Below are 12,037 nucleotides of genomic sequence, written 5' to 3' on the forward strand. Positions count from 1 at the left end.
GAGGCTGGGTACAGAGCAACCAATTCCTGTTTGGATGGAGTCACACTAACAGCCAATCAGACTTGAGGACAGTGGTCGACCCCCCCCCTCACAAAACTTTCACAATTTCCCAGGATTCCCTGGTTTTTCAAGGGAATGATGTATGATGCTGATTGATATATAATAATAATACATAATAATCATAATAATAATAGCCTCCCACATTTTCCAGATCCCAGCCCCAGTAAATGAGTATACAGTATATCAGTGTTGCACCACTTCTAGCAGGTGCATTTTGGAATTTAATAAATGATAACCATAGTATGTGATGATGAGGATAGAGCAGATAGATCTTGTTAGCACCTTTGAGACTCACTGAAAGAAAAGTTGGCAAGCTTTCCTAGGAACTTAAGTGTACTTCCTCAGATGCATGCGGCAATTGTAGTTTCATTTCAACCATTTTTTTTTTTTTTTTTTTTTTTTACCTTTCTCACATAACTACAATCCCATTTCCCTACAATTTTTTTTTTTTTTTTTTTTTTTTTTTTTTTTTTTTTTTTTTTTTTTTTTTTTTTTTTTTTTTTTTTTTTCCCTTCCCCCCCCCTTTTTTTCTTTTTTTTTTTTTTTTTTTTTTTTTTTTTTTTTTTTTTTTTTTTTTTTTTTTTTTTTTTTTTTTTTTTTTTTTTTTTTTTTTTTTTTTTTTTTTTTTTTTTTTTTTTTTTTTTTTTTTTTTTTTTTTTTTTTTTTTTTTTTTTTTCTGGCACCGAGCTCTTTCTCACAAAACTACACTTCCCAGGGTTCCCTCAGCACGGAGCCAGGGCAGCTAACAGCGGTCTCAAAACTGGATTTATTTTTCGCAGTATGGATTGGACCTTGACCACTTTTAATAATGACAGTTCCAAAAACACACTGCAGAAATAATCCAGTTTGTGACCACTTTAACTCTCCTGGCTCATTGCTAGCGAATCCTGGGAATTGTAGTTTGTTGTGGCACTAGAGCTCTTCTGATAGAGAAGGCTCAAGTCTCACAAAAACTACACTTCCCAGGGTTCCCTAGCACTGGCAGGGCAGTTAAAGCAGTCTCAAACTGGATTATTTCTGCAGTGTGTCTTGGATCCAACTCAGGCTGCATCTTCACTCCAGAGACAATCCCGTTTCATACCGTTTTAACTGCCATGGCCCAGTGCTATGAAAATCCTGGGAATTGTAGTTTGTTGTTCACATCAAAGTTTGCTGGAGAGAGAAGATTAAATGTCTCAGAAAACTAGAATTCCCAGGATTCCCATAGCACTGAGCCAGGGCAGTTAGGGGGTGTCAAACTGGATTATTTCTGCAGTGCAGTTGCAGCCTAACACATTTTGATTTGGCACCAAAGCTTCCTGAGCTTTGATTCCAATAGGAGCCACTTGAACTGCCCCGGCTCCATCCATACAGAATCCCTGGGTTTGTATTTGGAGCAGCCCCCTGCATTCTTTGGGCAGAGAAGGCAAAAGCCTTATAAAACTACAATCCTAAGATTCCAATAGGATGGAGCAGCAGCTCTACAGTGGTGTCAAACTGCATTAATTCTAAAGTGTAGATGCACCAAGAGGAAGGCGGGAGAGTTGTCGAGGCGGATGAATAATGTTGTGTATGCTGTTATTTCAAACGTGGAACACACTCCTTCCTCAGAGTGTGTGGATTCTCCCTCCTCTTCCCCCTTTTCTTCTTTCTCCTTCTCTTTTTTCTCCTCCCCCATCTTTCTCCTCTGTCGCTGCTGCTGCTGCTGTTGTTGTGTGTGCCTTCAGCTCCTTTCTGACTTATCATGGAAGAGAGGGGTTAGTCTTATCAGTGAGTATATCCCAAAACTCTACATGGTGCCTCGGGTTACGAAATAATTCGTTCCGTGGCAACCGTTCGTAACCCGAAACCTTCGTAAGCCGAAATTAGCCATAGGCGCTAATGGGGAAAAGCCGCGATTCCGTCCGAAAAAGCCGAAAAAAAGCACCAAAAGTTTTTTCGTAACCCGAAAAAAAAAAAAAACAAAAAAAAAAAAAAAAAAAAAAAAACAAAAAAAAAAAAAAAAAAAAAAAAAAAAAAAAAAAAAAAAAAACTAAAAAAAACCCAAAACAAACAAAACACAAAAAATAAAAAAAAAAAAAAAAAAAAACAATAAAAACATTCGTAACCCTCGGAACAATGTTTTCCTATGGGATTTTTTCGTATCCCGAAAATTTCGTAACCTGGGTATTTCGTTATCCCGAGGTACTATTTTAAGTTGTAAAGTTGGGGGTCATCTTATACGCCCAGTCGTCTTATATGCCGGAATATACGGTACTTTGGCATCATTTTCCTTTCCTTCATCTTTTACATCCTTTGTTACTTTGTCTTAGGTTTTACCCTTGACTTATACACAGGTTATATCAAAATCCATAATTTTGGCTCCCAAACCTGCCCTCAACTTAAACATGAGATTGACTTATAGTTGAGTATATACGGTACTTTATGATAGCTATCCCTGTGAATTCAGTATGTCTCCAGAATACAGCTTGGAAGGTGAAAACATGATCAGAAAATTTCAAAATAAAGACTTATGAGTATGGGCTGACTGAGATTGTAGACAGTTATTCAACCAACTGCAGGATAGATACTTGCCTGGTTTGGGGTGCCAGTCATTTGTTGCATACTCCACATAGTCAAGGATGCCCATATACAGTTGGCCCTCCCTATCCACAGAGTTTTTATCCACGGATTCAAGCATCCACTTGAAAATATTCCAAAAAAGTATAAATTCCAAATAGCAAATCTTGAGTTTCCATTTTATATAAGGAACACCATTTTGCTGTGCTCAATGCATACTGTACAGAAAGATGATTTGTTCATTAAATCTGTTCATTGTTTAGCTGATTTGTTCATTAATTTTTTTGTTTATGGGCTTTAAATTCTGAAACTCCAGATTGAAGTTATCCATGCTGTGCCAATTTAACCAACTAAAAGTTTAAAATCTAAATGTAATTTTCAAACTCACTTAATGAGTTTTGAATCAGTGAAATGATAAGTTTCTTCCAAATGCAGAACTACTCAAGTTCAAATTTGTGAAGGTATTTTTTTCCCCTCACTTTGCTAAATAACTGAGCAGCCCAGGTGACTTATTTCAGTGATCATGGCATTTTTCTTTTTGTCAGGAGGTCAGGTCCTTACAGTGAGAATGCTAACCCCTCCTTCTTTTCTCCCACAGCTGTTGTGTGAAGATGTGAATGTTGACCGCTTCTTCCCTGTGCTGTATCCCAAGGTAGGCTCTGGTCCTACTTTTGTTTCATGCACAAATCGCAGCTGCTTGATGCCTGTTCCTGTCTCTCATTCACACTGTTTCTCTCAACTTCTAGGCTTCCCAGCTCATTGTTGCATTTGATGAACATGTCATCAGCAATAACTTCAAGTTTGGAGTCATCTACCAGAAGACTGGACAGGTAAAACACTTTTTCACACCTGTTCTTTATGTGAGTTTCTATCAAAGACCAGCTGGAAAGTGTTGGGAGAATCTGGACAAGAACTCAGCTCAGTCCAATTGTCTCTCTTCTCTCAGTTATCCTTCATTTCTAGTACACCATCATCCTATTTTTATCTAATCCACTCTATCCACTTTTCATCTCCCCACCAATATATGTAGTCATTGGAGTTATCTGGGAGGGAAGGGACAGGAAAGGCTAGTGAGAAACCAAGCACATCAGGCGCATCCAGGTGTTCTCTTTAAGGACAATGTGCTTTGTTACCTCAAATGTAATGCCCCCAATAGAGCACCTACAATTAATATTTAATAGGATAATTTAATTAGCTCATATGAAGGCTGCGAGGGAGCTTTGGGTAACTAAGGCCAAGGTCAAACCAATGTATAATGGTTCTGAAAAACTGAACTCCAGAATGTATATTCCTAATGTAGTTTTATTTATAACAGCAAATGGGGAAATCAACTTACACACACACACACAAACTAATGATATAAAAGGTGTTAGCATATGTTTTTTAGGATTGCAAAGGGTGATACTGTACTAGTTCCAGAAACAGAGGTTCCAGTCAGGGAGTTCTGTGAAGTGAAATGTCTTTTTAGATTGTAAGCCCGAGGGCAGGGAACCGTCTAACTCAGGGGTAGGCAACCTGTGGCCCGCAGGCCGAATGTGGCCAGGCAAGGCCTTGGGACTGGCCCCAGATCACCATGAATGTCTCTGTACAAAGGAGTCTCACTCCCAGAGGAAGATAATCTTGGACGTCTGTCCATGTGTAAGCCCAAGGTCTATCATCCACCATCACTTCTATCAGTGATTATGAAGATTCCGATCTTAATTTATCTGTCCTGATTAAGTGCTCTGGCTTCCCCCATGCTGAGCCAGAATCTCAAAATATGGTCCATAGCTAGTTTTCCAGCACTGCGGTGCTATCTTAGCTCCCTGCCTTAAAACATCCCTTTAATATTAAGTTGATATCAAAGTCAACTGCGGTGAAGGAGGACTAGTCTATGGGTAACATCTTTACAAGTTAAAGTGGCCCAGAATCCCCTAAGGGCAGGGGGGGTGACCCTATCCCCACCTAATAGTTTTGCTGACATATTTATTGTAGTCATATGGCTTCAAGTTGTTTCCGACCTATGGCAACCCTCAGGCGGTTTTCTTGGTAGGTTTCTTCAGAGGGTAGGTTCTTTCCAAAGGTCACTAAGCTACACAGAAGAGAGTGTGAGTACACAGCCTCTCATTCTTTGGATGCATAAAAAGTTTAGAAATTAAGTAAGGCTAAATAGAAAGTTCTAAAACTGGCAGGTTATTGCTCTTGTGGTTTAGAGGAACAAGAATAGCACTGGGAGAAAGCATCTGGTTTTCTTCTCTTCCTGCTGTGATTAGTAGCCATTTCAGAATACATGAAATTTTAAAACCAGAGAAGCCCATCCACCACAGCCCCATCTCAGTTCACCTTCCCCATCTCTCCTTCACAACCGCCTTTAAGCTCTATTTTAAATCTTCCACATCAGTTCTAATTTGGCCATGAGTATCTGAAAAAGGTAGTGTTGGTTTGTAAAAATTGTGCCTGTTATTGGTATAAATGAGCTGAATGAACTTATTGGGAAACAAGTATGCAGACACTCCTGCTCAGACCACGAGGAAAAGGTCTTTTATTCTACATGCGCTCTACATGGGCCAACCCTTATACCATACCCGGAAGCTACAGATGGTACAGAAAATGGCAGCCAGACTGGTCACTGGTACCTCCAGGGCCAGTCATATTACACCTATACAGTACTTAAAGATCTGCATTGGCTGCCCATCCGCTTCCGGGCACAGTACAAGGTGTTGGTGATAACCTATAAAGCCCTACATGGCTTGGGCCCAGGATAACTGAAGGACCGCCTCTCTCCATACATTCCGCCCCGCACCCTCAGAATTTCTGGGCAGCAACTACTGAAGGTCCCAGGGGCTAGACTAGCCTCCACAACGAGGAGGTCGTATTCCATCGTCGCCCCGGCCCTCTGGAATACGATGCCCATAGAGCTCCGCTTGGCCACCTCCCTGGCCCAGTTTAGAAGGGAGTTAAAAACCTTCTTATTTCAATCAGCATTCCCCGAATTAAGTTCCAGCTAGTCTTCCCCCCTTCGACGGCGATGGTAGCTGGCTGATAGGGTTTTAGTTTTGATTTTAATATGGTTGTGTGTATTTTTATTATGTATTATAATATATTTGTATTGTTATTATTAACATGTTGTTCACCGCCCTGATCGTTGGAAGGGCGGTATACAAATAAAATTTTTATTATTATTTTATTATTTATATTCTACAAAAGGGAAAGGGTCTTCATGCTGTTGGGAGTCACTGACCTCTGTTCTTTCTGGAGTTGTTTCTTCTTGTGAAAGCTACACATGTTGACCTCCCTCTTTCCTATCAGTGCCAGCTCTTCTATGCCTCTAGTCATCAGCAACTTGTTTTGCTAAAAAGCCACTCTGAGAATAGGTCTCAGGACACTTCTGAGAAACCCAGGGCTGCTCATTCCTCCACTGCTAATTCTTTCTATTTTTCCCAAGCCTCCAAACAGTGGCGTCACTGAGGTTGGTGTTATCTGGTACAGATCAAGGAAGGGGCTGCAGGGGGTTAGCAGTAGTCTGCCATCCATCCATCCCCACTGTTTTGATTGCCTGCCTCCCTGGTTGACTGATTGCTGCTCAGCCAGACCATTGCAGCCTCCGGACATCCCATTCGGGGTCTGGCACAACTATTTCTTAATTTCTTAATAGAACTGCAAACCAGGTAGGGAAATAGCCAAGGACAGGAGCAGCTACAGCCGATGGTCTATCTCCGAGATCACCTCCACAGCCTCCCCGGGCGATAGCACCTGAGCCCCAATAGTAACCCAAAAGCTGGGTTATCCGTTGGCCGGCCCGCACCAGAAAGACTAACATGAAAGTTCCTCTCCCAATGGCCAGGAATTAAAGAGAGGTGTTTATCCTCCATGCAGTCCCAAGGAGTGTCTCTTTTCCTACCTCCCAGGTCCCAAAGCCCAAAGAGGTGGTTCCGTAGACCTCCCTTCCATCCAAACAGTGTCCTAGGTGCTCACCGAAATCCAAATTTCTTTCAAATCATGCCAAATCAACCTATTTAGTCGTCGCCCAAGCCAATATCCCAAGGTTCGTCTGGAAACAGTACGGGCTAAGTGAAAAAGCCCTTGGAAAGGGGGGGGGAATCCTATTCGGATCCAAAGCAAACAAGTTAACTTCAAACTGCAGAGAGTGAGTCGATTGCAAAATTGAAATGAAGAAGCTGGGGGTAGCAGACCATAAATTGCCTCTGGCTATGCCCCCAAAATCTTCCAGCCTTGGCATCTTTTAAATCTTATCTCCCTGTGGGTGTGGGCAGACTATGGTGCGTTACAGAGCGCCCAAAAATGGCGCTCTGCCAGCGCCGCTGGTTACTGCATCCGGGAACCGCAGCAGACAAACCGCACGATTCCCAGACGCAACAAAAAGAAGCTGCAAAAAGTAGCTTCTTTTTGCGCCCCAGAAGTGGCGCCGCAGGTCTCTAGTCACGCACTTGTGGCATCACTTCCGCTTTGTGACATGCGGGTGCTAGGTGTCCATGACGTCAAGATGGCGGCGCCCATGTAGAAAGGGCACCGCCATTTTGTACGTGCTGAGAGCGTACTAGGGTTAGTGGTGTCCAGAAAGGATGCCCCTTTCTAACCCTAGTACGCGCTTGGCGCGTACTTTTGGCCCATGTGGAACGGGCCTATGTATCCCATCTCAACCATTTGTGTGGGAATGGGATACAAATTGTAATGCGATTTGGGTCTCAGTCTGAGCATGTGGTTTTCTTGCACAGAAAAATGCTGTTTTCTGTGCAAAACAATCACATATGAATCTTATGTAGAAAGAGTCTTAAACTTCGAAGATTTAAATGAGTCCTTGATTCTGATGATCAGGGTTGGTTTTTTAACACTTAAGAAATAAGTTTTTCAACAATTTTTCAAATATTTCCAGATTTTCTTATCCTCTACTAGGGATGTCTGCAGTCTTGATGAAAGAGAGTCATGAATTTTATGAAAAGGGGAAAGGCAATATTTTCTGCTAAGCTTGGAGGAATAAAATGGTAAGGGGGATGAAGTTTGTGTATGTATGTGCAAAAAATGATTAGATTCTGTCTCCCTCTTATTCTTCATTAGACCCTGTAATAGGTCAGGAATGTGAATGACAAATGGCTGTCCTTCAGGCTTCTTTGTTTCTCTCTCTCCAGACCACAGAAGAAGAAGTCTTCAGTAATACAGAGGAGAGCTTGGGCTTCTTAGAGTTTTTAGATCTCCTTGGAGACAGGATTCAGTTGCAGGATTTCCGAGGGTGAGTAAATTAGATGTTAACATTTTTGCATGGCATATACAATCAACCCTCTGTATTCCCTGATTTTTTTACAAAATAAAATAAAATGTAATGCATATAGTATAATAATAAACAGAAACAACAATTATTGTTCATCCACAGATTTTTTTCAATGGATTCAACCATCCAGAGTTTGAAAATATTTTTTTTAAAAATTCCCAAAAGCAAACCTTGCTTTTGCCATTTTATATAGGGGACATCATTTTACTACGCCATTTATTTAATGGGAACGAGCATCCACAGGTTTTGATATCCATGAGGGGTCCTAAAACCAAACCCCAAGGGCCCCACTGTATTGCATTGTACAGAGATGATAAAACCTCTAAATAATGATTGAATGGCTGAACACAGATGTTGGCTCAAAGTATTCATTTGCTCAGGGGACAAAACAGTTTGCAGTCAAAGATTAAAGTGTTACATGCGAAAGAGGACCTGGGTAGTTAAGGAAACTGAGGACAAGCTGCATTTCTGTATTTGTAGAGAGGTCAAACCTATTTCCTTTGAGATCTGAAACAACAGTATAGAAAATGGAACTGAAGCTGAACAAATGGATATTCTCAGTGGTTTGGAGGAAAGATCCCAATGTGTTCCTATTCAGTGGCATCATTAGGAGTCTGCAGAGTACCAGTATACCAGATGAGGGGGTGACAGCACTGCTCCCCAAACATCTGCCTTTTGGCAAAAATGGAGTGTGGTGGGTCCCTTTAAAATGCTGAAGAGATAGTATGAGTGGAGTAAAGCTTAGTGGAGGCGAAAGGAGAGGCTTTTTTCAGTGGGAGGGGAAAGGAATTTTTTTTAAATTAAATTAGTTTTGTAATTAAAATTTTAAAACAAAATGATAACATTTAGTATTTTTTATTCTTTTAACATTTTCTTTAAAAACATCAAAACTTACCAGATTTTTCACTTTAACCAAATGAATGCAATGTACAATGCACATTTAGGCCGTGCATATAATATTGTAATTTAAAGATGTAGTTTTAATTTTCCTAGTTGTTTTATGTCACAACTGCTACCATTACTTTCAGTGTTCGATGAAGCTACTTTCTTTCTTCTTTCCCTCTCTTTCTTCCTTCCCTTGCTCCTTCCTTCCAATTTCACTCCCACACACCTTTTACTTTTTCTATACTGATCTTTTCAGATTCCGGGGTGGCTTAGATGTTACAAGAGGTCAAACAGGAACTGAGTCTATCTATACAAACTTCCGGGGCAAGGAGATTATGTTCCATGTTTCAACAATGTTGCCCTTCACAGAAGGAGATGCCCAACAGGTACCTTTGGGGAAACCAGGGAAGGACTCAGTGGGGACATTTGGATGATCAGATTCTGGCTTTAGGGCAGCATCTGCGCACTCTTCACCTGCCTGGACCTCCGTACATCTGCTTCCCTCCTCCCTTCACATGAACAGATAAAAGAAAACCACAGGAAGATGTTTCCCATTATCATCAAACAATGATTATTGGCTTCCATACAAGCAGGATTCAGAGTTCAGCTTTAAACAATGACTTCATATCCCAGTGTGTTTTGAAGCCATTACCCATTATTCCCAGTTTAGTACTGATGGAACAAAGGGATTGCTGGAGAAAGTTGTGAATGGAAAGAAAAAAGGAATTGTCAGGTTTGAGGACCAATTGCTAATCTCAGTGGTGCTTGGTTTTTATTATCTATGTAGATATACTAATTCCCAAGGTTGTTTCTTATATTATTTTATTAAATTTGAATAAATTGGATCTGGATCAGTGGACGCCTCTAAATTTAACTCTTTGAGAGTGAAATTAATGCACTCAGAATGAATATCATACCTCAAATAATATGTTTCATGAGGGACTGATCTCCATGTAATTTGCAATTACACATAATAACAGTGTGCTTTGGAAATGTATGTGGGGTCCCTCATCACCATGGACTTCCTTGAGGGAGGATGTAGCTTCCATGAAATCAAAATGGATTTGGTTTTCCCAACCTCGGTTTGTTGAGGAGCACTTGTTGCTGGAATTTTTCATACTTGTTGAACCCTTCACCTTGCATTGTGTTGGAGTCTTCTTGCCTGATGCTTCTTGGGGTGATGGGTTGTTGGAATTTGTCTATAACTTTACTTCTTCCATACTTTAAGCAGTACATGTACTTTGTATTTTAGCAGTCATTGTCATAACAGCTGAGTTTTGATTTGGTTGCCCATGCTAAATTGATTTTAGAAATTAATCCACATTTGAAAATAGGGGAAAAGATACCTGTATGGAAGGTTTGCCTTGATTCTTACTCTGAATCATCTGATTGGTTCTATTCTGGTGGTCAGTTTGTCCCAGATTTAAGGACAAGATATGATCTGCCAAATTCTACAGAATGGCAGTATCTTCAATTACAAGATATATTGACATCTAAGTATGGTCCTGCATATTTGAGTGTCTCAGTCTCCTCCAGAGATACACACCGAATTTGTTTATATATTGTTAGTTAATACAGCATTTTGAGTTTTACAAATGAATAGAATTATAAATTAGATAGCCGTGTTTTGACTAATTAATAGATCATGTCCTTTGAGTCCATATTCACTATATTTATGGATTTTAACTCAGCAGAAATTCTTTTGTTTTCTGTATACTAGACTACACAAATTTAATAAGTAAAGCTTTGAGTATGTTGTGGCTAACTCTTGGCATTGTAACTCTTCTCATGCATCACTAGTCCTTGTGGATAAGAGATGATTTAGAACAGGGTAGGCAACCTTTTTGAGCCGGGGACCGGGTTGCTGTCCCTCAGACAACTGGGGGGGGGCGAAGCTTCCACCCCCTCCGGGGGCGGAGCCACATGCCGGGGGAGCTTCCACCACCCCCCCGAGGGCCAGGCCTCTCCTCTTTGCTGGCCCTGAGGGGCCCCAGACCCTGTCAGAAGCTGGGAAAAGACGCGGCAGGGTCCACCCAGTGCTGGAGGCCTTCCCCTCTTTGTTGGCCCCTGACGGGGCCCCAGGCCCCGTCAGAGGCCGGCAAAAAAGCCGGCAGGGCCACCCGCCACTGGAGGCCTCCCTCCTCTTTGCCAGCCCTTTTGCCGTTGCTAGGGCCCTCCAAGAGGGCTCCGCGTGGCAGCGGCCTCTGGGGGCCCTTTTGCGTTGCTGGGCCTCCCAGAGGGTCGCTGCCACTGCCGGAGTCCTTTTCGAGGGTTCCGGCGGCCGCAGCGGGCCTCGGCGAGTCTTGCACGACCTTCTTTTGGTCGCGTGAGACTTCGCCTCTAGGCCGCCGCCATTTTGTTTTCAAAATGGTGGCGAAGTCTCACGCGACCTCGGGGAGGTCACGCGAGCTTTGCCACCATTTTGAAAAACAAAATGCGGCCCTGGGGCCGGGAAAAGCCACAATCACGCGGCAAGGGCAGGCAGGGGCCGGCCGAAAGGCCTCCGCAGGCTGCATCTGGCCCGCGGGCCGGAGGTTGCCAACCCCGATTTAGAAATACCCTGAATAAATGAATAAAATGATTTGATCATGCCCAATGGTAGTCTCCCATTTAGAGAAGGTCATCAGCTAAGTTAATTTTCTTTTTGGAGCAACCTTGAATTTTGCAGATTTACATGTCTTTTTATGAGTGTTTGTCAACATCTTGGAAGTTAAGTTTTGATATGGCAGAATTTATTCTCCCATGTTTTTTAAATGGATAAGACTGTTACTGCTTCACTGGAAGAGGAGTACCCAAGCCCCTCTTATTTGATGGACTGAGGATCTCATAGCACTTTCAGCATAAAAATGTGGTATATAGTACTAATTCTGTTGGATACTTACTTGATATTTGGTTGTCTTTTATAGATGTTTATCGATTGATGGTTTCTCATTGCAGTTTTTCCTTTTATTATCTGTCAATTTATTATTTTTTAAATTTTCTCTTCCGTTTTTCTTTCAGTATGATTTTTACACAATTAAAAAATGGAAAAATGGATTTTGGATCTCCTTTTCTCTCTCTCTCTCTTGTGCTTTCCTTCCTAGCTCCCGCGGAAACCCACATTGGGAATGATATTGTAGCCATTGTCTTCCAGATGAAATACTCCCTTCGTCCCCCTGACATGATTGCATCAAACTTCCTGCATGCCTATGTGGTAGTACAGCTCCATCACAATGCCGTTGGGAAACTCTGTACAAGGTAAATACAGTCTAGCACTCTTTGTGAAGCCATGGAACATTCTACATCCAT

General features: G+C 41.7%; 1 protein-coding gene across 1 annotated transcript in view; it reads left to right on the forward strand.

The window, feature by feature from the left end:
• The window catches only part of LOC121921707 (rap1 GTPase-activating protein 1-like), a 69,506-nt gene that overhangs the window by 26,609 nt on the left and 30,860 nt on the right, over positions 1–12,037 (forward strand). Inside the window, 7 exon segments of the mRNA XM_042450162.1 lie at positions 3,197–3,250; positions 3,345–3,428; positions 7,725–7,825; positions 9,006–9,135; positions 11,833–11,842; positions 11,845–11,970; positions 11,973–11,986. Coding sequence (XP_042306096.1) covers positions 3,197–3,250; positions 3,345–3,428; positions 7,725–7,825; positions 9,006–9,135; positions 11,833–11,842; positions 11,845–11,970; positions 11,973–11,986 — 519 coding nt within the window.

Source organism: Sceloporus undulatus, chromosome 2 (assembly GCF_019175285.1).
Source record: "Sceloporus undulatus isolate JIND9_A2432 ecotype Alabama chromosome 2, SceUnd_v1.1, whole genome shotgun sequence".
Lineage (NCBI taxonomy): Eukaryota > Metazoa > Chordata > Lepidosauria > Squamata > Phrynosomatidae > Sceloporus > Sceloporus undulatus.